Genomic DNA, 26,467 nt, shown 5'->3' with positions numbered 1-26,467 from the left:
CAATGTTCATAGCAGCACTCTCCACAATAGCCAAAACATGGAAAGAGCCTAAGTGTCCATCAACAGACGAATGGATCAAGAAGATGTGGTTTATCTATACCATGGAATACTACATGGCAATGAGAAACAATGAAATCTGGCCATGTGTAGCAACATGGATGGACCTTGAGGGTGTTACGCTGAGCGAAATAAGTCAGGCAGAGAAGGACAGATACCATATGTTTGCATGTATAGGAGAATTAGGAGGAACTTAACTGAGGAACAAGGGGGAGAAGAAGGGGGGAAATGGTGGGGGAAAGGGAGAGGCAAACCATGAGAGACTCTTGAATGCTGACAAAAAACTGAGAACTGATGGATGTAGGGGGGGAGGGGGGATGGGCATGGAGGAAGGCACTCGTGGGGATGAGCACTGGGTGTTATGTGGAAACTAATTTGACAATAAACTATTTGTAAAAAAACAAACAAACAAAGAGAAAGCAGCCAACAGATGTTAAGCTTGCGTAAGTAGGTATAACATAGCAAGATCATGGTTTTCAACTGTATATACATACATACATCTCTATAAAACATTTATATAGCTTGGATTAGTGATTTTTGATATAGCTCACATATGTAATAAATACAGAAATAAGAGAGCTATATATAAGAATTAATTTGTTCAAATATCTGAAGACCTACTATGTGCAGGGTAGTATTCTGAGCCCTAGAAGTATGGCTAAAACAAACTAAGTCCCACCTTCAAGGGGCTCACATTCTAAGAAAGGAGACAAGAAAATAACATACCATACGAAGTTGAGTAGTATTGAGGGCCATGAGAAATAACATAGGGTAACGGGGTACAATGACGGGGTACAGGCATGCACCATTATACAAAACAGACTCTGATGAGGGTGAAATTGGAGCAGGGACCTGAAAGGAGTGAAGGTGGGGAGCCACGAAAAACCTGGGGGAAGGGTGTCCCATGCTCAAGGAACAGCAGGCACAATCGCCCTCTGGCAGCAGAGTGCTAGAGAAACATATGCATGAATAAAATCTCCACCATTACAAATTATTGCTATAGTACGAATTTAAATTATATTACTGCCTAGGAGATAATAATAATAGGGATCTGGCGTGCCTGGGTGGCTTAGTCGGTTAAGCGTCCGACTTTCGCTTAGGTCATGATCTCGCGGTTCGTGGGTTCAAGCCCTGCGTCGGGCTCTGTGCTGACTGCCAGCTCAGAGCCTGGAGCCTGTTTCAGTCTGTGACTCCCTCTCTCTCTGACCCTCCCCTGCTCACACTGTCTCTCTCTCTCTCTCCTAGAAATAAATAAAACATTAAAAAAATAATAATAATAGTAATAATAATAATAGGGATCTTACTTCTAGGAGGATACACACCAAAATATTTCCCATTCTGATATCTAGGCAGGGATTTTATGCACAATTTAAATCTTTTCTCTCTTCTTAGTTGTCCACACCTTCTAATATTTTCCCTACAACAAAGTACCAGCTGTATAATAAAAACGATTACAAATGGGAAGTCTGAGGTATAAGGGGTGTTGCTAGAAGTGCAGGAGAAGAGGTCTCCAGACTGTCTGGGTTCCCCTCTAAGGGACCAATTTGTACTTAACACACAGATACTCAACCAAACAAGTGATCTTATTTCCCTCTTTGCTTTGACTGGTAGGAAACTCAAAGTTAAATGTGTAGTGTACTTTTAGCAGGGATCTAGGCTTTATGGCAAGAAAGCACGTGCCTACTCAACCCTCCTCCTATCTTCATCTTTTTCCTGAATTTTCTTCTGCTCATTTCCTAATCCCTATCTGAGACACAAGATATTATGTTATCTACATAACCCATGCCTTTGAATTCTTCAAAAAAGTGAAGAAATAGACCAACAGAAAGAAGAGGTTCTTAATGAAGTCTTAAAAAATATTGTTTCAGGAAGTATTGGCACCATGGGAAAAAGAATCCCCATCATCTGGGGGATCCTAGCTTCCCTATTATTCAATATCATTGTCTAAAATGTGGAGAGGGGGTTCCTGGGTGGCTCAGTTGGTGGAGCCTGCAACTCTTGATCTCAGGGCTGTAAGTTTGACCCCCAAGATATGTATAGAGATTACTTAAATAACTAAAGGGGCACCTGAGTGGCTTAGTTGATGGAGTGTCTGACTCTTGGTTTCGGCTCAGGTCATGATCTCACACTTCATGAGATCTAGCCCTGCATCAGACTCTGTGTTGACAGGGGAAAGCCTGCTTGGGATTTTCCCTCTCCCTCGCTCTCCCTAAATAAATAAACTTTTAAAATTTATTTAAACTTTTTAAAAATAAATAAAATAAAATGTGGAGGGGATGATCCAGTTCATCATATCCTACCATGAAGAGGTCAAAAATAGTCTTAGGACCTTCTAAGCAGCAGATCTACATGTTATGGTGAACCACAATCTAAATGAAACTCTCTGGGGGCACCTGGGTGGCTCAGTTCATTAATAAGCATCTTACTTCGTTCACCTCGGGGCATGATCTCATGGTTCATGGGTTGGAACCCCCCGTCGGGCTCTGTGCTGACAGCTCAGAGCCTGAAGCTTGCTTCGGATTGTGTCTCCCTTTCTCTCTGCTCCTCTCCTGCTCATACTCTGTCTTTCTCTTTCTCTCAAAAATAAAAAAATATTTAAAAAATCTTTTTAATAAATAAATAAATAAACCTCTCTGGGCCTCTATTTCCTCATCTGAAATGGGATGGAGAACCTACTACTCCCACAGTGAGTGATTGGAGTAGTTATAGGTTACTATACAAATGCTTAGGGCGATGCCTGGCACATGTTAAGAGCTTTATCACTGTTAATAATAAACATAGGGGCACCTAGATGGCTTAGTCGGTTAAGCATCTAACTTCAGCTCAGGTCACGACCTTGCAGTTCATGGGTTCAAGCTCCGCGGCAGGTTCTGAGCTGACAGGTCAGAGCCTAGAGCCTGCTTCACATTCTGTGTTTCCCTTGCTCTACCCTCCCTCACTCACGCTCTCTCTCAGAAGTGAATAGACATTGAAAAAAAAGGGAGATAAATCACCTGTCTTAGAGCAAATGTTTTTTAATAACCCATGAATCCTCAGGCTCATGATTAATTGCCCTCTAAAATCTCGAGAGTGCATTTGGAATCACATTTTTGAAATGCCTTACACATTTGCTGGATCTGTTATCAGACTCCAGGTGGATTACTCATAACCAAATCCCCCCCCCCCCCCCCCCCCCCCCTCCCTGAAAAAGTAGAAAAGCAACTGTAGTCCCTGTTCACAGCAAGGAAAGTCCCTAAAATTCTTACTTGGCCCAACCTTAAAACTGAAACTGCAGCTGCCTTATCTCCATGTTGAATCTGTTTTCTGCTCAGCTTGAGTTTCGTGCAGGCTTCTCCAGAACTGCAGCAGGGCTTGGCGATGCATTTTAATGTTGGCTGGGCAACTCCTAAGACCTCAATCCAAAACCAAGGAAGTTAACTTATCAAATCATCCACTAGTCTTAAATCATCCACGCTGCCCTTCCTGGACTAACAGCCTGGATCACTGAGAAGTCTGGACACCGCAGATGTTCAAAGACTACCTGAATGGAAGAATGAATGATGGAGGGAGTAAGGAAGGATGGAGGGTAGAGGGGGGAAGAAGGGAGTGAAGGAGGAAAGGAAGGAGGGAAGAGAGGAAAAGTCCACTGGTCATCTAAGCTCTCCTCTCCAAATACGATAGAATTCTTCCTCAAATTTTTGTCACTGGGTCACATGATTTACATATTTTGTTCATATTGGCTTCTCCAAGAAAACATGGAAGTTCACAGTCCTCAATGTAATTTCTCTTCACCTCTGATTTGATAGACACTGGAGGTGGTTCCCACTCTGCTCTGCTGTACAGAGCCAGGCCTTAAACGTCTCTTTTCAGGGGAGTTGGACGCCTCAAAGTCTGATGAAAGCTGTGGACCCACTGAACCCATAAGACGCTTGTACAAGTGCGCATGTGCACACACTCATTTTGTTCACATTCTGATGGGTTCATGGATTCCCCATCCCCACCAAGCACAATCAAGAATCACCGAAGAGAGTCCATGTGTTTTTCAGTGCCACAGCTCCCCTCAGACCTCTAGACTCTGGATGTCTCACAGGGAGGTTCCTCAAGGTGTGCACTGTAAGCTGTCTGGGTGAGACAGACTGTAGCCTACGTGTGGAAAAAAAGCTGTGGACCAGCTTCGTCTGACGTGCAATCCCAGGACCTCCAACCAAGGGATTTATTTAAAAATGCAGATTCCGGACCCTCTCCCAGATTTATAAATGGGGATCTCTGAGGGGTGGGGCCCAGTAGTCTGCATTTTTAATTAGTTACACTGGAGGTTTTGAAGCACAATAAAGACTTAGAGCTATTTCCCAGAATTACAGCTGAGGAGCTGTAACAATTGCTAATTAACTAATCAGCATTTCAAATGGCAGAGCACTCGGGGTGTCCACATTCTGAGGAGTGGGGAGAGGAATCTAGGACATCCCCGCTCCATCTGCCACAAATACTGACTTCCCTCCTCCACTTCCAGGTTCCTCTCCTTTCCTCACCCTCAGAGCCACTTCCTCAACTGTCTCCACACCCTCCACCCTCAGGATTGCCAGTAATTTCCCTCTCTAAACCCCTCATCTGTATAATGGGAACGTAGGACACCAAGGACAGCGGACAGCGGTGGTGGCAGTGATGGGATTACAGATGCAACATCACCACCCCCACCCTGCTTTACAAGGGTCTTCTCCCCCAACTTCCTAATAACATTGTACTTACTCAGTTAGTTGTCCCTCCCACTTTTAGAATGGAAATTTTGCAGAGGGGGTGGTGATTTTCACCAGCAGCCCTGACCTCCCAGGAGGGCCTAGCAAAGGGCAGGGTCAGTAGGTTCAAGAGTGAAGTGTTGAGCAAAGTAGCTGGGTGATGCTAAACACTCTAGAAAGTAGTAGCTATCACCCCAATCTCCCTCCTATGTAAAAAGCAGAGAAATTGAATACTTGAAATTAAGCTGAGTTTTTACACCTGATTCATCTTTAGGAAACTAATAGCCATGGGTGGGGGATGGATAAAACTTTTTAAATTTCCCATTATAGTAAAACCTTGGAGCGTGATAACTTGTTCTGCAAGTGTGCTGCAAGACAAGCAAACATTTCTCATAAATTTTAACTTGACAAAGGAGCGATGTCTTGCAATGGGAGTAGTACGTGAGGCTGAGGGAGGCCGAGCGTCACAAGATCACAACTGAGCCAATGGCTTTTGAAATTTGCTTTGATATTTGAGTGCTTTGGATTACAAGCATGTTTGCAGAACGAATTATGCTCACAAACCAAGGCTTTACTGAATTGATTAAAAGAATGGACAGAGAAATCACATACAAGTTCACCTGTAAGTGGGTTTTTGTTGTTTTTCAGAAGAGGACGAGCAAACTCTGATTAAAAAAATAATAAGAGGTCTATGAATCCGACTTCCTCCTCTACATTATAAGGACACTTGCCCCCAAGTCCTCAACACATGGAAATAGGTCATCCCAAGGTCTAGGAACTCTGCAGCCTAATTCCCCCCAGTAAATAGCCTCTCATCAAACACTACTTAGTTGAGCACCAACTACATTTTAGGTGCTGTGCCAGGGACACTTCACAGGGCACCTGGCCTGCTAGGAAGAGAGAATTCAGGGGATTCCAACTTGAGAAGGGGCTGGAGGGTAGATGTCCTGACTAAGCCCTTGAAAGCAGGTCAGGGAGGGCTTCCTGGAAGAAGCACCAACTGAGTTGGCCCTTAGAGAGGAGTTAGCCTGGCATAAAGCCCAGTGAAGTGCTGCTGGTGGAGGGGACAGAGTTCAACTACCCTGGGATGGACCAAGAGCAGCATTAGAAATGTGAATGCATAGGCCTTACTCTGGACCAGTTTCTTGAACTTGATTGGTCAAGGGCTAGGACTCAAGCTATTAAGCACCAGCATGACACTCACCCATTGAAGAGTCTTTCTCCTCAAACAAGTACTTATGGGACTTCCACTGGCTACAATGGAGGAGGGAAGAGGTAAGGCAAGAACTGGCTAGAATGGGGCAGGGGTCAAGGGTGGGGGGGTAGAATCTGGACTAAAGTGGGGATAGAAGGGGGACCTGGCTCGCTTAGTCAGCAGAGCATGTGACTCTTGACCTCAGGATTCTGAGTTCCAGCCCCACATTGGGCATGGAGCCTACTTTATAAAAAAGAAAGTGTGAAGGCGGGGAGAGAAGAGCCAGGAGTTAAAGACAAAGTCCTTACAAGGCCCTCGACCCTGGGTCATCCCCCTCTGTCTTTCTATCACCCTCTCCACCTGGTTCACTCAAATCCATGCACTTTGGCCTTCTTGCTCTTCCGTTCCACCTCAAAGCCTCTGCTCTGCTGTTCCTCTAATCTAGAACATCCTTCCCCACATAGCCTATTCCTTCACCTCTCTTGGATCTATGCTTAAATGACCTTCCTCAGTGAGGCCTTCTCAAACCAATCCACTGCTTCCGAGCAATTTTTCACTCAGATTCACTTTTCATCAACATTTGCTGCCAGCCCAACATCCTAAATGTTTTACATATTTATTATGTTTACAGCCTGTTCCTATCAACATACTGGAATACAAACTCCATGGGGGGTGGGCTGCACATGCCTGGTTCTCTGTTGTATCCCCAATCCTAGAACAGTGCTTGCCACAGACTAGCTCTTAATCACTATTTACCGAATGAATGAACAAATGGATGAATGAGTAATGAACAAATGGATAGATAGGACAGGTGGTGTCATTTGCTGAGATGGGCACCTGAAAGCAAGGCTGGGGACAGAGGTGGATTTTAGATAAGCATTCAGGTGCTGTGGGACAGCTGGGTGAATGCCCTGGATCCGATGCCCCAGGCCAGGCCCGCCTCTGAGGGCACTGTGGTTCCCTCTGTCTGTGACCCACTCCGGAGCACTCCAGCACAGCCTGGGACTCACTCAGCCCGCTGGCCCCAGGGCAGGCAACCTGCTGCTCCTGTTCTGGAGCTCTCCCTGGTCTCTGCCAACAGGGCCCCACCCAGGCAGCCAGCCGCAGCCACATTACTGTCCCTCTGTGGTCCTGTTAGGCCCCGTGAGCCCCACAGGCGAGGCTGCAAGGGCAAAAGAGAGACTTTCCTCCTAGCCCCACACTGGTCTGTGTGACTCCGGAGCCAGGAGCTCAGTTTCACCTCAGCTTCCTGAGACAGCATCCGAACATCCCCTTTGTCATGTTCCTGGCTTCAGAATCTCCACGGGTGCTCCCCTCCACACCCACCATGCTAATGGCATCCCCCTCTGGGCCAACAACAGACTCCTCCCCACCTCCCTACTCACATGCTACCCAACACCCCAGGCCCGACTCCGCCTGACCCCCCTGGAAGAAGCTTGGCCAGCTGCTCCAGCCCACGCAGGTCTTACCCCACCTGGATTCTGAATGCGCCCATTGTCTGAAAACCTGGCATCTCAGCGTTTCCCGATGCCCCGACCCATCGCCAAACCCCACAGGACAGGAGAAACCTTGTGACTGACACAGAGCACACAGTAGGCACTCAAACACTGTACTGAGGGGAACTTGGTCAGCTTCTAGGATATTAAAAACACCCCCTCACGTTAAAGTGAATGAAGTGGGGGGGGGGGAGGGGGGAATTCAACCACTGATGTGCAAAATTGTCCAGAACGTATTATAAAGGAGGGGCAGGCGGTGGTTACATTTTGCAGAACAATTCAGATTTCCATTTAGGGAAAACTCCAGTTTAGAACAAGAAAACCACAAATATGGACACACATGTTCTGATGTTCTGTAAACACTTAAAAAAATGTCTGGGAGGATACACACCAAATTGTTAACAGAAGCCACCTGAGAAGGGGAGAGACTGTGAGGATGTTTAAACTTTCTATTATAGATCATTCAGGTTTTCTTTGTAGAATTTAAGCTTTATAATGGAGAATTTCAAACATGTCCAAAAGTGGAGGAAACAGTGTAATGAGTCCCACACAACCATCACGCAGTACCGACAATGCCAAACTTGTGACTTCATCTATGAAATCACAACCTGTCTCCTTACCCGTCCCAGGTGCCTCTTTCCATCTGTAAATATGCTGGTGTCGACCTCCAGAGGGTTAAGACCAGTCCCCCACTTAAAAAATAATCCTAACCCGCTACTACTAAGTTTTTTAAAAAACAAAATATGTTCCCTCTGATCCTGCTTGGGAGGGAGATCAAGTAAGCCATGGCATTCACACAGCTAAAAAGTTTAAAACCTCCACCCCCAAGTGATTAAGCACAAACTTTAAGTGTTAGTTTAGAAAAGAAAAATATAATAATTAAAGGAGACTATGAAGCTCTGGAATGGCAGCTTGCAGACTTTTGTCTCTTAACCACGCCCCACCATTCAGAGTTAAAAGGGAGCTTGGGGGTGCCCGGACAGCTGGGTCAGTCAGCGTCCAGCTCTAGATTTTGGCTCAGGTCATGATCTCAGGGTTGTGGGACCAAGCCACACGTAGGGCTCTGTTCTGTGCTGAGTGTAGAACGTGCTTAAGATTTTCTCCCTCTAGCATGCCTGTGCTCTTTCTCTGACAAAAAGGGAAAAAATTTTCAAATACTAATAATGAGGGGCACCTGGGTGGCTCAGTTGGCTGAGCATCCCACTCTTGGTTTTGGCTCACATTATGATCTCATGGTTCATGGGTTCCAGCCCTGCACACGCCCACTTGGGATATTCTCTCTCTCTCTCTCTCTCTCTCTCTCTCTCTCTCTCCTCTCTCTCTCTTTCTCCCCCCTCCCTTTCTGCCCCTCCCCAGCTCACTTTATCTCTCAGAACAAATAAATAAACTTTTAAAAAATGAAAGGAAAAAAAAGGAGCTCAAGGGCACCAGTAACACCCCTTTCATTCTGGGTTTTCAAAGGCAAAGGGGATCTTGAAGCTTCATTTATCCCAATGGCTAAAACCGTCAAGGACTTTGAAGGCTGTATTGGGTGGACCTTGAGCCAATCTTCTGGAATGCAGATATTCCATGAAATGGAGCTGCTGAGCACAGAGACACTAAAAAGCAGAGCAGGCTGAGAGACGTGCCTCTAGGTGTGGGATCCTGGGTTGGTCAATAACCTCTAGAAGTTTTCATCTTATTCTGAAAATGGAACTCTCATACTACCTCCCTCAAAGGTTAGGGCAGGAATTAAAAAGTGAGATCCTACAGGAACAGTTGAGTACTCAATCAATAAATGGGGTGCAAGATTATAATCGTGTAGTTTAACAATATTATTCTAGTATCTACCAACTGTGTGACTCTTACCTAACCTCAGTGAACCAGCCAATTCATGTATAAACTAAGAAACCAGATGATTCTTTTTTAAAATTTTTTCATATTTATTTATTTACTTAGAGAGAGCAGGAGCAGGGAAGGAGCAGAGAGAGAGAGAGAGAGAGAGAATCCCAAGTAGGCTCCACACCCAGTGTGCAGCTCTACGTGGGACTTGATCCCTCAAGAGCCAGACACTTAACCAACTGAGCCATCCAGGTGCCCCAGAAACTAGATGATTCTTGGGGTGCCTGGCTGCTCAGGCAGTAGAGCATGCAACTCTTGATCTTAGGGTTGAGTTCGAGCCCCATGTTGGGTGTAGAGATGACTTAAAAATTTTTTAAAAAAAGGAAAGAAAAGAGACCTAAATCATTCTTAAGGCCCCTTCTAATTTTGTTCCCAAGAACAGATTTTTTTAATGTTTTATTTATTTCTGAGAGAGAGCGAGAGAGACAGTGTGAGCAGGGGAGGGTCAGAGAGAGAGGGAGATACAGAATCTGAAACAGGCTCCAGGTTCTGAGCTGTCAGCACAGAGCCCGACTCAGGGCTCGAACGCACGAACTGTGAGATCATGACCTGAGCCAAAGTCTGACGCTTAACCGACTGAGCCACCCAGGCACCCCCCCCACCCCCAAAGAACAGATTTTTAAAAAATATACTCTTTGATTTTAATACTGAACAATTCCAAATCTTCCTCTGGAGGGAGGGTCTGAGGGCTACAGAGATCTTGTAGTTCACAGTCTGGAACAGGGCTACAGATGCAAGACGATGCTGGGGTTAACTACAGATGTTCTCAGGGGCACAAATGGAAAAGGAGCTATCAGTACACAGAACGTGGAACCTATGTTTCCAATGCTTGAAACCAATCTCAGAAATCTCCCTCCCGGCTAGGTTTCTTCCCCATTTCCGTTCAGCCCATTCTCCACGGGGCCATAGCCTTTACAAGTATTTCAAAGCAGATTAATTGGTTCTCTGCTTTCTCAAAAGGCCAGCAGCAGAGACCATGGTAGTTAGTCATCCATAAAACTCACCACTCGCAGAGGCTTAAGGATCCTGGGCCATGGGGAAAGAACAGTCATACTGAACTGCTGATAGGCTCAGTGGGAGACTGGGCAGCAACCCCTGGCAAGAATAAACTCATCAGTTCCGATGAGAGAAGCTGCCCTGGGCTCAGGACTAATGATGACCCTATTTCCTGCAGCATCAGGAAGTCCCAAAAACCCAGTACTTCTCCCATACCCAGGACGGGCTGGGGAAGGAATCTGTCTCCTATGATCCATGACCATCCCAGGGGCCACAGATACCTCCATATCACAAGCATCCTGCACATAGCATCTAGAATGCTCTTGACAGGGGCGCCTGGCTGGCTCAGTCTGTTAAGTGTCTGATTCTTGGTTTCAGCTCAGATCATGATCTCAAGGTTCATGGGTTTGAGTCCTACATCGGCTTCATGCTGACAGCATAGAGCCTGCTTGAGATTCTCTCTCCCACTTTCAAAATAAATAAACTTAAAACAAATGAGGACAATCTCCAAGAAGTATCAAGTAAAGAAAACAAGGTACAGAACAATGTATATAATATGCTATCTTCGTGTTAAAGGGTGGGTGGGGGGTGGCAATAAGTATCTATACAAACTTAAGTCAAGGAACACTGGGGGTGCGCCTGGGTGGTTGAGTGTCCGACTTTGGCTCAGGTCATGATCTCGCAGTTCGTGGGTTCAAGCCCTGCATCAGGCTCTGTGCTGACAGCTCGGAGCCTGGAGCCTGCTTCAGATTCTGTGTCTCCCTCTCCCTCTACCCCACTCACACTCTGTCTCCCTTTCTCAAAAAGAAACAAACATTAAAAAAAAAAAAAACCACTGGGAAAATCTATTAAATATTAACAGTACCCATGAAAGGGACCTGAGCAGTTGGGAGTTCACAAAAAAGCACCAGCAGGTACAGGAAGTACATGGGTGGTGGCATAAGCTTTGGGTTAGTAAACTAGGGTTCAAATCACTGCCATTTCCTAGCTCTGTGGTCTTGGGCAAGTCGCTAACTCTGGGGTCTGTTTCCTCCTCTGTAAAATGGAGAGAATACTAGTGTCAAGTTCATAGGATTATTGAACCAATAGATTTGACTGTAAATTAGCATAAAGTGGCTTCCTGATGGTGTCCCTGGTTGGCAGTGCTTGACATAGACAAACAATATGCATTCGAATGGGTGTTACGTAGACAATATCTTAGATTTGGAAGATCACCGGGGATGGAGCCCTTCCTCATCCGTAATCCTCCTCTCTGGCTCCTTCAGTCTCTTAACACTTGTACAGTTTTTCACCCCCCTTGACACAAATCTAAAGCAGAAACATCTCATAATAAAAACTCAATACTTAAAAGTGTTTGTTATGTGCCAGGCACTGAGAGCACTTTAGGCACGCTATCTCACTGACTCCTCTCTCAACCCTGTAAGGCAGGAACTACAATTTTATCCTTTTTTTATTTTTATTTTTATTTTTTTTTAATGTTTATTCATTTCTGAGAGAGAGACAGAGACAGACAGTGAGCGGGGTAGGGGCAGAGAGAGACACAGAATCCTAAGCAGGCTCCTAAGCTGTCAGCACAGAGCCTGATGCAGGGCTGGAACCCATGAACTGCAAGATCATGACCTGAGCCAAAGTCAGTCACTCAACCAACTGAGCCACCCAGGCGCCCTCTTATTCCCTTTGTAAGGTGAGAAGACTAGGGCACAGAAAGGTTAAATAACTTACCCAAGGTCACGTGACAAGACTCAGAATTGTAACCCAGACAATTCTGCTTCTCCTACTGCCTTCCCCAATTCATCTTTACTCTCGGAGGCGGCTAAAGGAGACTCTTTCCTTCACTTTACAAGATAAAAGAGAAACAAATAAGCACTGAAGATTGCTGACATCAAATCTGTTGAAACTGGGAGTGCAACCTCACACCTGGTAAAGTTTTCAGAGCTGAACCACCTCCCAGGTATTTCATTCCCAAAGTTTTTAAGTACTCCCATGGTTCAGGAGAGATGATTAGCAGAAAGGAGGAAGAAAAAAAAAAAAAAAAGAGAGAGAAATCTAAATTCTAAAGTCCAAAGAAAAATCAGCACAATTTACATGAAAGTTTCCAAATCAAAGATTTTAATGACAAGCTCTGAAACATCCATCTGCAAGGCATACAAGAGCATTTCTTTACCAACGCAGACTTAAGTCAGAAGGTACAGGAAGTACACCCACAAATTCTAATTTCTCCAGAAAGTTTAGTCATTATAAGCCCAGGAGTGGAGGTGCTAATGAAACCGGCCACATGAACTTCACTAAGCAACTGCTGAGCCCTGTCATTTCTGCAAAACTCCGGGTTTCTTACTAAGAGGAAAGAGATCTTAGAGCCCGTATCCTGGGATTTATGACTAAGAGCAGTCGCCTAAAGTACCTGTTACTATGAATGTGAGGTCAGAGTGGATGCAAGCTGATCCTGATAACCTCACCAGGAGAGGCCTCTCAGCCAGTGACTCAGTGCTCCACCCCACCTGTCAGTAAGAGCCCAGCCTATTGTCCCATGGCTGACTCAAAGGATGACGTTTTCTACAAAAAAGGAACAACTTTTCCCACAAACAACTTGGTCATCTTGTTCCCTCTTCAAACACTCCCACACAACTGTGATGAAGAATTTGAGGAGGAGGAAGTTTGCAGTCTTTGAAAGTCCTCATACTTCATTCTGACCAAGGAGGTCCTTGGACAGCAGTATACATATAACTCAACCCCCATCCCCACCCCACCCCCAACACACCCAAAGATGCCCAAGCACCATGATGCTTACGGGACAATCCCATCCCTCCGCCATGAGGAGGTTGAGAAAACCAGACTTAAAGCCATATTCCTCTTGGGCAACACGCCAATGGGCGGGTGGCTTGGAAAGCACATTAGATCCTGGTTTGAATCTGATACCTTTGAAAGGAGATGTGGTGACAATTAGCTCTCAGGATTATTCCTCTAAAAAAATACCTGCCCCAAGAATAGCCTTTTTCCCCACTCTGAGATATAGCTAACCTATAATGTATTAATTTCAGGTGTACAATGTATTAATTTCAGGTGTACAATGTATTAATTTCAGGTGTACAACATAGTGATTCACATTTAGACACATTACAAAGAGATCACGAGATAAGTCTAGCTACCATCTGCCACCATATAAAGTTGTTAGCTACTCTTTCTTAACTACATTTATATGCTAGGCAGTGTATCCCGTGTCTTAATAATTTGGAGTTTGTACCTTATAAAAAGAATAGTCTCAGGGTGCCTGTGTGGCTCAGTCGGTTGGGCGTCCGACTTCAGCTAAGGTCATGATCTCGCGGTTCATGGGTTTGAGCCCCACGTCGGGCTCTGTGCTGACAGCTCAGAGCCTGATGCCTGTTTCAGATTCTGTATCTCCCTCTCTCTCTCTGACTCTCCCCTGCTAATGCTGTCTCTCTTTCAGAAATAAATAAAACATTTAAAATTTTTTCTAATTAAAAAAAAAGGAATATTTTACTTTTAAGAGAAGAGTCTTTAAACAGCACCAATTTGGACTTAAAAGAATGTGGCAAGTCCAGCTCCCTCAAAGACACAGTCCAATTCTTTTTTTTTTTTTTTTTTTATTTATTTCTAGGAGAGAGAGAGAGAGACAGCGTGAGCAGGGGAGAGTCAGAGAGAGAGGGAGTCACAGACTGAAACAGGCTCCAGGCTCTGAGCTGGCAGTCAGCACAGAGCCCGACGCGGGGCTCGAACCCACAAACCGCGAGATCATGACCTAAGCGAAAGTCGGACGCTTAACCGACTAAGCCACCCAGGTGCCCCAGACACAGTCCAATTCTAACATCTGTTGAGCACCTCACTTCCTCAGGTCTTTACTTCTCAGTGATGATTCCCCCAATGTCTCCACTCCATCACACATAGTTCTTTCTATCCCCTTTCTTGCTGTATTTTTCTCCTTCCACAGATCACCAGGTTGTCTTCTCCTGCCTCCTCTGATCAGAAGGGAAGCTGCATGAGGGCAAGGATTTTTGTGTTTTGTCCCATTATAGCCTCAATGCCAGGTAAACACAGTACTAGAGTTGGCAGGTGCTCCACATAAATGTGTTCAGTGATCAGATAGACGACTGTCATCTAAAAGGAGTTCTCTCCCCCTGTGACTTTGAGAGCAGGAATTACCCATTCTCTTCCCTTGGCCAACCACAGACCATCTGGTTAGTTGTCTTTGACTGCTGTGAAGAGCACAGGTTTTGCTGTCCAAAAGCCACCAGAACACCCACCCGGCCGACCTGCACTATCTTAGCCTCTCAGAGCCACAACTGTCACTTCTCACTGGTTGTGAGCTTGGAAGGGGAGAGACAGCATATGAGAGCAATGCTGTTTACGGATATAGAGGATGAAACAATAATGATTCTTTTTGGGAGAGAGCATGCATGTGCGTTCAAGTGGGGGAGGGGCAGAGAGAGAGAAAGAGAGAGAGAGAAAGAATCCAAGCAGGCTCCATGCTGACAGCACAGAGCCAAACTTGTGCCCGATAAGATCCATGAGATCATGACCCAAGCTGAAATCAAGAGTTGGATGCTTGACTGACCAAGTGAGCCACTTAGGTGCTCCAACAATGATTTTTTAGTAAGTATGTCTCAAATATTGCATGGGACATACTAATAAAAAATTTGTCACAGTTTATCTGAAATTCAAATATAAATGAGCGTCTGTATTTTTATTTGCTAAATCTGGCAACTTTGCCCGTTAGGCAGTTACCTTCCTGAAGGCAGGGTAATGTATCTTACAGAATTGCCATATAGTACCTTCTCAATACTCATTGATCAGATGGATTTTGGAGTTGTGAGATTTCTATCTTGGCCATGAGCTGCTAACTAAATTGGCTTTAAATTTTTCTCTTGGGAGTTTTTTGCATCTCACAGCAAGTTGCTTCCAGGCTTCTGTGCATTGCCAACATCTGGGAAGAATGGATACCAGGTCTTGAAAATTAATGGCCCTCAAGGAGGGTGCAGATACCCAGGAAGGTATTGGCTGCATCTGGAAGTCTTGCTTAAGGAAGGTGTTACCCAGACAATAGGAAACCCAACAGATGGCCCTGGACAGCTCAGATATCTGTTTAGATTTTGATCTGGTGCTTCCTTACACCAAGAAGTGTGGGCAGAAATGGCTCCTCTGACCTTTAGACTCTAGATTGCAAGCTGTTTTGTGACAAGACAATTAGGTAAGGTTACACCAGAGGTGTGCAGGTCTCCGAGAAGCTGGAGTGCCAAGCAGAGACACATGCCCTGTAAATGTCCCCTCCTCCTCATGTCCTTCTATGGCTCATACTGACAAAGTTCTAGCTTTTCTTAAAAACAAAAAGCACTCTGGGTTATCTCCTAAATATAAGAATATATATAGGTGTACACACACACACATTCTCTCTTTCTCTCTCTCTGAAACCTCATTTATTCATTCAACAAATACGGGGTGCCTGGGTGGCTTAGTCTGTTAAGTGTCCGACTTTCGCTTAGGTCATGATCTCGCGGTTCGTGGGTTTGAGCCCCGCGTTGGGCTCTGTGCTGACTACCAGCTCAGAGCCTGGAGCTTGTTTCAGTCTGTGACTCCCTCTCTCTCTGACCCTCCCCTGCTCACGCTGTCTCTCTCTCTCTCTCTCTCCTAGACATAAATAAAACATTTAAAAAAAAATACTATTGAGCCCCTATTATGTGCCAGGCACTGCTCTAGACACAACACACCCTGTGAAATATACAAGAGGAAATTCCCTGGCCTCGTGAAGCTTCTGTTCTACTGGGAGGAGACAGAAAATGGACAGGAGAGTGGGGCACCTGGGTGGCTCAGTTGCTTAAGCGTCCAACTTCAGCCCAGGTCGTGATCTCACAGTTCGTGAGTTTGAGTCCCGCGTCAAGCTCTGTGCTGAGAGCTTGGAGCCTGCTTCAGATTCTGTGTCTCCCTCTCTCTCAGCCCCTTCCCCACTCATACTCTGTCCTCTCTCTCTCTACAAAAATAACATTTTAAAAACTTGTTTTAAAAAAGAAAATGGACAGGAGAAATAAGTGAAATACATAGCATGCTAGATGGTAAAAAGTGCTACAGAGGAAAACAAAGCAAAGGAGGAAGGGGAGTGCTAGGAGAAGACATAACTATCTCAAATAGGAGCTCAAGAAAGGCTTCACTGAGAGGGTGACATGTGAGCAAAAACATGATGAATGAGCCATGGGACACCTGGGTGTCTCAGTCAGTAGAGTATTTGACTCTTGATCTTGCGGTCGGGAGTTCAAGCCCTACACTGGGAATACAACTTATGTAAAAATAAAGTAAGTGAGTGAGCCATACAGATTATCAGGGAAAAGTATTAATGACAGAGGTAACAGCCAGTGCAAAGGCCCGAGGTAGAAGTGTGTGTGGTGTGTTTCTAGGTACAGTCAAGAAGAAATGATGGCAAGAAGGAAAGGCTAGGGGAAGTATTTGGGGTGGGGAACAGATCATGGATGCCTTGCATATCATAGAAAGGACTCTGACTTATATTCTGTGTGAAATGAGGAATCACTAGCCAATTTTGACTTTTTAACTTAATTTTTCTTAATTGAAGTATATTTGACAGACATTATATTGGTTTTAGGCGTGCAACATACTATTCACTATTTATATTAACTTAAATTTTATTTATTTATTTAGGCATCATGCCCAACTCAGGGGCTTGAACTCACAACCCTGAGATTAAGACCTGAGCTGAGATCAAGAGTTGGACACTTAACCAACTAAGCACCTAGGAACTCCTTAGCTTAAATTTTAAAAACTATCACTGGTGGCTGCTAGATGGAAAAAAGGCTGTCGGGGGAGGGGCAGGAGAGAATAATCTAGGTGAAGATGCTCTACAACTTCCTTCAGGAAAACTCTTCTGGGAACAGAGAAGGTGTGTCTGAATGCCAAACCACAGAAACAGGTGTTCTCCAAAGCCTTCAACTTGCCCAGGTACCATAAATCTGAAAGGCTTTCGGCTTGTTACAAGTTTTCCTAATTACAAAGCCCACTAATTATTATCTAGGCCTTGGCCAATTATCCCACGGGGTCCTGTGCTGGCCACCGTTTATTTACGATTATATTTACGATTTTACTCGTAGTGAACAGGTTCAACCTTTCCAGACAGGCCTGCATTAGATTCCAGCAGGAACACCTGAGCTCACAGAGATCTGGGCCCAAATCTCTCCCGCACCTTGAAAAGTCCCAGTTTGATGGGGGGGGGGGCGCGCCTGGGTGGCTCAGTTGGTTAAGCATCTGACTTCGGCTCAAGTCGTCATCTCCCAGTTCCCGCACTGGCAGCTCAGAGCCTGGACCCTGCTTCAGATTCTGTGTCTCCCTCTCTCTACCTCTTCCCCTGCTCACACTCTGTTTCTCTCTCTCTCTCTCAAAAATAAATAAGGGGTGCCTGGGTGTCTTAGTCAGTTAAGCGTCCGACTTTCGCTTAGGTCATGATCTCGCGGTTCGTGGGTTCGAGGCCCGCGTCGGGCTCTGTGCTGACTACCAGCTCAGAGTCTGGAGCCTGTTTCAGAGTCTGTATCTCCCTCTCTCTCTCTGACCCTCCCCTGCTCACGCTGTCTCTCTCTCTCCTAGAAATAAATGAAAATATTAAAAATAAATAAATAGGGGCGCCTGGGTGGCTTAGTCGGTTAAGGGTCCAACTTTCACTTAGGTCATGATCTCGCTGTTCGTGGGTTTGAGCCCCGTGTCGGGCTCTGTGCTGACTGCCAGTTCAGAGCCTGGAGCCTGTTTCAGTCTGTGACTCCCTCTCTCTGACCCTCCCCTGCTCACGCTGTCTCTCTCTCTCTCTCTCTCTCCTAAAAATAAATAAAACATTTAAAATAAATAAATAAATAAATTTTTTAAAAGGGCGGTTCAGCTAGCATTTATTTGGAAGTGAAAGTAACAGGCAAGCAGGCTGCAAGTTACCCACATATGAAAGACAAAAGAGATCTTTCAAAAGCAAAAGAGGATGAATTCCAGCATCACAGTTAAAATTAGGGAGACACAAAAGGTATAAAGACATCTTTTCCAAGGGGAAGGTGGGAAATCCTTTCCCTCCGAAAGGGGGCTCAGCCTCCACTGGAGATGCAGTTTGGCCTCAAGGCGGAGGAGGGACACGGTGAGGGCGCAAGGCTTGGAAGATGACCCCAGCTTTGCCAGGTCCTGGGTTGGGGTGGTAAGGAGACTTTTTCACTGCCGACATTATATACATACATATTTTATTTAAATACATATATTTAACCAAGTGAATGATTTCTACTAAAAGAAAAGGAAGGAAAGAAGCGGGGTGAGAGAATAGAAAGAGAAAACCTGGGGCACCTGGCTGGCTCAGTTGGTGAAGCATATGACTCTTGATCTCGGGGTCATGCATTCAAGCCCCACATTGGGCATGGAGATCACTTAAATGAAACAACAGAGTAAACCCTCTACTACCTGCAGACTGAAGCCCAAGGTCTTGCGATAGCCCGGTTGTGGTCTACACCTAGGCATTCTCATCCTGGGACCCTCTCCTGCAAGCTACCGCCCTTGATGTCCAAGAAAGCACAGCTCCAGCCTGGCTCCTTCATGCCCCGCCATGCCGTTGGGCACCCCATTTCCCACACCAGGAGAGTCTGTTCACCTCTGGCTGCCTAAAGCATTATTGCTCACCAAAGCCCAGCAGGTAAAACTGAGCGCTTATCGAATCCTCTGAACATTTTCCCACCACAGAGCCCTCCTGAGAATGTACTCAAATTACTCTCTGCAGGGGTCTCAGAGATTTCTGGAATCTCCTTGAGATCAGGGGCTGGGTCTTAAGTCAGTGTCCCCAGCAGTAAGTACATAGTGGGGAGCTGGCTACTTCTCTGGGTCCCCTATTCCCACCCCATCTGCCTCCGCCCACACGCACAGAGCACTCCTTTACCAGTGCAGCGGAAGGACCAGACTTATCCCTTCCAGATCAAGGGTGCCCTTGGATCCCTGGCCTCAGGCTGAACAACCAGATGTTCATACCCTGGCTGACACCAGGTATTCACTCATCAAACATTTGTGACCTAGCTACTGGAGTCCAGGACAACGAATCTGGTGGCAACAGACACCTGGGGAGCTTTTAAAAATGCCAGGTCCACAACCCCACTCTTGGAGACTGTAGCTCAATGAATCTGCAGGAGGGCAAATCTGCATCTCTGAAGTATTCCAGGTGATTCGACACTAGGCCTAGGCCGTGCAGGTGACCCATACTCTCAGGGGCCAGGACAGAGCGTCTTTGGCAATTGGAAAACTGACGGTATCCTAAAGCATGTGTACTATAAAATAATTTAATTTCTTTAAAGATTTTAAGTAATCTCTACTCCCAATGCGGGGCTCAAATTTACAACCCCAAAGAGCACCTTTGTCGAACAAGCATTCAACTCTTGGTTTCAGCTCAGGTGGTGATCTCCTGATGGCGAGAGTGATCACTCGTGCTTGTGCTCACTCTCGCTCTCAAAATAAATACACTAAAAATACAAAAAACTTACAACTCCAAAATCAAAAGTCTACCTCTGTACTCTACCGATTGAGCCAGCCAAGCGCCCCATGAAATAATTTTAAAAACCAGGCAGAAGTTGATGAGTTCAGGGTTGTTCTTGGTTTTCCCACCCCCGCTACCCCTCACCCCACCCCTCCCACTAGAAGTGCAAACAATATTCACAGAGCAGGCCCCCAGGCAGCCCCACCAGAGTCCACTGCGCAGAGGCAAGCAAGGAGCCCTCACCGAATTCCCTCTCCTAGCAAAGGGCCCTTTGGTCTAGTCACTGTTTGCAGAGCAGTGTTTGCTTTAACACAGAAATGGGAGAGTGAGGAAACTGGTTTGGCTGGTTTATGGGGTGGGAAGGAGCACAGAGAAGTTTTGAACGAAAGGTAAAACACATGGGAGAGACTCCAAGAGAAAGCACCAAATACTCCAGAGGCTTTAATATTTGATATTCATTGAACATCTGGTACTATTATGCCCATTTTACAGATGAGAAAACTAAGGCTTAGAGGGTAAGGTCCTTAGCCAACCTCCCCTCAGGTGGCAAGGGACATTCTCTGGGTTTCAATCTAGGCAGTTTGACTCAAGAACCTTCTAAATGATGGAAATATGCCACCAGAGCCTTGGAGGGGGAGGAGAGGGATGGAGGATTAGACTGAAGAGGAAGGAAAGGGAATGTGCAAAAAGAAGATGGCTAAAGCCCTCCTGACAGTAGCAAGCATGAGCTGAAGTGTATGAAAGGTAAAAAAGTAGCAAGAAAGAGAGAGAGGCAGATAAAGGGTGAAAGGCCACCAAAAGAATTTCTTTTAATTGACCCAAGATGAAAAACACTTAAAAATGGCTGCCTTTCCCCTTTCAGATTCAGGTTTGAGGGCTCCAGCCTCTGCCCTCTGGCTTTCAGAAGGCAGCACTCAGCACGCTGTAATCCTGGGACATACTTATGGGGTAGCCCAGCTTCCAGAACCACCGACTGGGTGTGCAGCTCTCACATGCGTCTTAGGAAGTTCTAATAAACTCAACTCGCCCTGGCCTGTTTAGCTCAACATCTAGACTGGTCTGAGGCCAAAGAGTTTGAGAGGGGAAAAAAAATAAGCCAATATATGAAAGATAATAAATATTTGTTCATTCTTTCATTTGTTCAAGATAATACTTGAGTGCCTACTCTGTCCCAAGAAATATGAGGCACCTTTTAATGAATCTTTCCTGTTTCTTTACATCATCTCTTTTGCTTTATGTTCAGCCCACACCTGCTTTATTCATTACTCTAACCCCAGAGTTACAGTAATGCACTCTTCTTACTCATTGGCTAGCCAAATAAACAAACGTGTCCATTTAACCCTCACAACGAACCGCTAAGTTATTACTCTCCCCCCACCCCATTTCACAGGTGGGAAAACCAAGGCTCACTGAAATAAAGTGATTTACCCAAAGTCACATAGCTAGGAGCTGAAAGGCAAACCTGGGCCTTTGATGTGCTTACTACTCACAAACTATCCTGACAAGCCATACAGACTTCATTCCCCTCCTTGAAGGCCTGAAGCCCTGAAAGGAGATGGGAGTTGGGGCAGAGGGGAAATTCAGAAAGTCTGAATTGTGACAGGTGCCTCTCGGGGATTTTAGGGTTTTGGCAGCTCCTGGGAGATGTGAGAGCTGATTGCTTCGGTGGCTGGCTTATCTGGGGTTACTCTTGGAAGGGAATGTGTAACAGACACCAAGGTGAGCATTTCGGAAGAAAAGTCTCACCCAATAAAAAGCCCCAGAGAGCAAACAGGGGTTTCCATAGCCATCTGGCAGAGGCAGGGCAGGTCCGGCAGCAGCCAGACTTCCTTACATAGCTTCGCAGGGCCCAGACCTTGGGAGGACCCAGAGCTCCTCCCTCAGTGAGGGACAGTAACCCTTGTCACAGATGTGAGTAATTGGGAAGTGAGTTTGAGGGACGGGGGAGTGGATATCTGATGATGTAAGGAGATCCCAAAGCAGGTTTCCGTATTTGTTTTTTTTTAAAGCCCAGTTTAATTAGGAGGCCTGCACCCTGTTTCTACCACCTTTCAGCACATCTTTTAGAAAGGGGGAAGTGGATGTATTTAATCCACACAAGTGGGTGCTTGTGAGCTAGGTCAATCTATCAAGCGGCCAGAGCTCAAACCCAAAAACATAAGCCCTGTACACGCAAAACCAGGTGGCGAAGCAAAGCAAGAAGTGATTGGTTTCCAAGCCTTCTGCTTGTTGCCCCCCTTCCCCCCAAGCCTCAATCAACTTAAAGCTGAAGGCAACATGAAACCCAGAATAGTCTGGGTTTCTCAAACCAGTTTATGCTAGAAAAATGAAAAATTATCAAACTAGAGAACCGGTTTGCAGTTTGTTTTTTTTTTTTTTTTTAACATTCTCCATTTTAGAACCTGGAAAGAGACCAATGACATAAATTCAAGGCTGAAACTGTGGGGTCATCTATCTCACAGAGCACAACAATCACCCCAGCAAACCACTCCAGGGTGCCCCGAGTTCGGTGGTCAAACCTTATTCATGACACCCTACAGCCAATGCGGACAAAAAGTAACAGGTTTCTTATTTTCAAACTCCCTTGGAGCGAAGTGTCCGGGGAGTGAAGGTTTAAACCTGGTGCTACTGTCCCACCCCTCAGCTTCCCTGGAGGGTCCAAAGGGAGTGAGGCCACCACCCTAAATCCTAGCTGCCTGTTTAAATCAGAGCCAGTCTTCCCAGGTGGCATGTGTGATTTTACCAGAAGGGCGCTTCTGTCCTGGGGTAATTCCACACTGGATTGGGGGGAAAGCCCAAAACAGTGAAATGTCAGAAAATCTGTTGATGGGATGGGCCTTGGACACAAAGGAAACTGAAACCAGCCACACAGGCAGCTTTCAGAAGCTGCTGCTCCCACCAAGATCACCGCCACAGGCCTCCCTCCACTTCCCACCTGTCCTGACCCATCTCCATCGCCACCACCTCCTCTTCTCTGGGCCCTGCCTATCAACACCTCTGCTCTCTCAGTGCACAGGGAAGACAACGTTTACTGCACAATGGACATTAATTCTCCAAACACCTTCTTTCTTTTCTTGAAATTACTGAGAGGGGAGAGAACAGGACACAGACCAGCTGTGGATCTCTGAACACATTCCTAAATTGCTTTATGTTTCAATTTCCTCCCCTGAAAAACAGAAATAACAATAGTGCCTACTCTCATAAGGTTCTTGGGAATATATATGTATATTTTTTTAATGTTTGTTTATTTTTGAGAGAAAGAGAGCAAGTGGGGGCGGGGCAGAGGAGAGCAGACTATGCACTGACAGCAGAGAGCCCGATGGGAGGCTCAAACCCACAAAATGGGGGATCATGACCTGAGCCAAAGTCAGACGCCTAACCAACGGGGCCACCCAGGTGCCCCAGTTCTTGGGAATATTAAATGGGATAAAATGGAGCACTTGCCCCAGAGTCTGATTCAAAAGGAATAGGCTACTATTAATAATAATGGTAATATTTATAGTATTATGCAGCAATATTCTTGATCAGACCAAGAGCTTGGCCAGGGAAGGAGGGGCGCAGGAATGATAAAAGCCAGCCTAACTCGCACCTGGACTTCCCAAATGTCTTGGTGCTGGAAAACAAAGTGACCAGCACTTGTCTTGGAACAGCCTCAGATACACAGGCCCTCACACCTCCAATTTCTAACCCCTGCCCCGATCTTCAAGGCCAGATCAACTTTGCCTCCTCCAAGAAGCCAGCCCTCACTGCCAACTGATACTCATCAAAACATCCCACTCCGCCCACATTCTTTGGCACCTGAATGCCCATGTCCCACAGTGCCCTCTCAGTGGGTCCTGGGGCATTCTCCATAATCTGCTGGAACGTGAAATACCAACAGCAGGCTGGAGTGTCCCCGTATCTCCTCAATTCATTCCTGAGTTGCCGAGCACAGGGCTGGACAGAATATCAACCATCGACTAATGGTGGACCCACTGCAAAATCAGACAGACACTTCCTTTCTCACTTCATAGAAAGCTCCACACAACAAAGGCCTCAGAAAAGCAAGTATGTTTAATCAATGAGGCTGCAGTTTCTCTGTTTGGGCGGGGGGTGGGGGGGTGGGAGGGGGATGCCACCCACTATTGGAACAACTTCCAAAATTCAAACAATTTTCACACAACAGCGTGATTGCTTAAGTTTTCATGTGGCCAAAGACTAGAAGAATAAATGCACTGAATTTCCTCAGGGGAATTGTGGGTGATTTCTCATTTTAAAAAGTGTTTCTTTTATAGTTATGATACTTGCCCAATCAACTAAAATCAAGAGGAAGAAGTCGTTTGGTAGGAAATAAGCATCTGGGAATCAATGAAACCAGAAGAGAAACCAAGCTTCCCTTGCTCTCTCACTTCTGGGCAACAGTGAAGTGAAATAAAGCAAACTCTAGAATCCTGATTATCACAGCGATAAGGCCTAGAAGTAAATTGTGTGCGTTTTCATTCCCGGAGTCACAGCTACTGGGTTTTTTTCCCCCCCAAAACCATTATTTCTTGGGGGAATAGTAACTGTATCAAAATGTTTTCATCTCTTTGAACAAATGCCGCAACGCAGGCACATCAGTCATCCCAGAAATGATGCTGAATGGGGCCTGGGAATCAACCTAGTTCAAATTCCTGCTCCACAGACCTCGGGCAAGTGGACTCCACCCTCTGAGCCTCCGTTTGCTCATCTGCAAAACGGGAATTACAGCAGCCCCTCCTACCCCACACATCAGGTTTTAGCCGCCTGAAATGACAGACTCTCAAGTGGTCAGGACAATCTGAGACACATTAAAGGTCTCTAAACAAATGCGCCCCCCTCCCAATCTAATTACCATACCATAGCTCTCTTAACCACAGTCTAAGTTTAGATCCTTATATCCGTGTAAATTCCAAAGCGGTGCCATTTGAGCCAGGAAAAAGGGGCCTACTCAGTCCAGCCCACAGCCGTGGGCGCAATTTCTCGGACGGTTCCCACTCCCACCGCACCCAGCTCAGGACCCCGGCGGGACGCCCTCACCTCTGCCCAGGACTCGGCCTCTCTCCAAATGTCGCCGGGGCACCGTGAACGTGTAGCTGTCGGAGCCAAAGCCAGGACGGCAGGGCTCCGGCTCCTGGCAGAGCCCTGATGTGACCTGGAGTAAGGAAAAGGTATGGAACCAGGGGAGGACATGGGGGGGGGGAGGGTTCCCCTCCTGCCCACACCGAAACCAACCGCGCCGCCCCTCCCTTGTTCCCAGCGTCGGCCTGTGGGAGGGATCCACCCTCACCCCCAACCCCCAGGGCAGGCAGCCACGCCAAACTCTTTCATTCTGAAACTTGCTGCCGCCAAGCCCCCAGGTACTCCCGGGAGAGGGGGGCTGCGGGATCAATCTCCTCCCGACCAACTACCCCCTTTCTTTCTAGTCCCCTCCTTAATTTCACTGGAGGCATCTTTACACTTCGCTTACCTTATACCAGGGACACCGAGGGGTTCCTAAATCTAGTTCCTCACACCGAGGGGCGCTCCGACCCCTGTTGAACCCTTTATTAACCCACGGCGCCCCCATACCCGTTTACTACCCTTTCTTTACAGGCAGGTGCCTTTGTTTCGATTGGTTTCCCTTTCCTTACCTCAGGGGTCGTCTCCACTACTCCTGGCTCCCCCTGACTTGCAGCAGGACCCCCCTTTTCTGTACCCCAGCCCCCACCCTGCTGCACGCCCCCCACTGCCCGCCCCTAGCCTGTACCGCCGCCAGCTCGGAGTCCCCAGACCCCGCAGCGAGGCTCGCCCTCCACCTCCGGTATTTGCGCGAGGGAGTGGGCAAAGCCACGCTCTCTGCACCCGCACTCGCTCCCACTCCCACCTCCATGGAGCCCGGGGCGCCGCGCAGCTTCCAGGCAATTCCTGGACCTAAACTTTCTTGGAAGAAGAGGCGACGAGAGGAGAGAGGAAGGGGCCGGGGCGCGTGATGGTGGGGCCGGAAGGCGTCCCCAGCAAAGCCAAGGGACCCGACGTACCTGTAGCAGCAGCAGGAGCGCGGAGACGCTACGGGACGGAGGGCCCATGGCGGGCCGGGCAGAGGTCGGGTCGGGCTGGGTCCCGCGGAGCTGAGCCGGGCCAGAGGACTGCGGCACTTCCGCGAACTCGCAGGTGCTCCGCAGTTCCCGACGCCACTGAGCCGGGCCTGGTCGCGGCCGCCAGGTGAGCCTGGAAGGCACCGCCCCCGGCACCGCTGATTGGGGCACACCTGCGAACCGCAGCCAATGAGCGGCAAGGGCTCGGTCTCCGCTTCCTCCGCGGGCGGGGGCGGTCGGCCCGCCCCAGATCCCGCCTAGCAGCCTCCAGCCCACCGGCCGAGCGGCTGGCCGGCGATTGCTAGTCTGGGGAGGGAATAGGGACTCCAAGATTCCTGTTCCCACCCAGCTCCCTCCCATCCGCACAGTGGCTCACTAACACCTGGGGGCAGAAAGGACTCTTCTCTTTATCTGGCCTGTCTTCTTAACTGCAGGTCTCCACAGGTTCGCGAGTGTACAAATCAATCCACTGGGCAGGACCCACCTTTGAAGTCTCAGTTTCTTCACCTTCCAAATGGGAATAATAATCATAAAATCCTCTCAATGTTGTTGTGAGGTTG

General features: G+C 46.9%; 1 protein-coding gene across 1 annotated transcript in view; it reads right to left on the bottom strand.

The window, feature by feature from the left end:
- CDH1 (cadherin 1) overlaps nucleotides 1-25,994 on the bottom strand; it is an 84,263-nt gene extending 58,269 nt beyond the window's left edge. Inside the window, exons 1-2 of the mRNA XM_039223438.1 lie at nucleotides 25,851-25,994; nucleotides 24,871-24,985 (exon numbers count right to left, since the gene is read on the bottom strand). Coding sequence (XP_039079369.1) covers nucleotides 24,871-24,985; nucleotides 25,851-25,898 — 163 coding nt within the window. The 5' untranslated portion in view covers nucleotides 25,899-25,994. The remainder of the gene's footprint in view (nucleotides 1-24,870; nucleotides 24,986-25,850) is intronic.
- Between the last annotated feature and the right edge of the window lie 473 nt (nucleotides 25,995-26,467).

This window comes from Hyaena hyaena, unplaced genomic scaffold (assembly GCF_003009895.1).
Source record: "Hyaena hyaena isolate Hyena2069 unplaced genomic scaffold, ASM300989v1 scaffold_18, whole genome shotgun sequence".
Lineage (NCBI taxonomy): Eukaryota > Metazoa > Chordata > Mammalia > Carnivora > Hyaenidae > Hyaena > Hyaena hyaena.
Note: the sequence above shows the minus strand (reverse complement) of the source record. Positions and strands in the feature narration are given on the sequence as shown.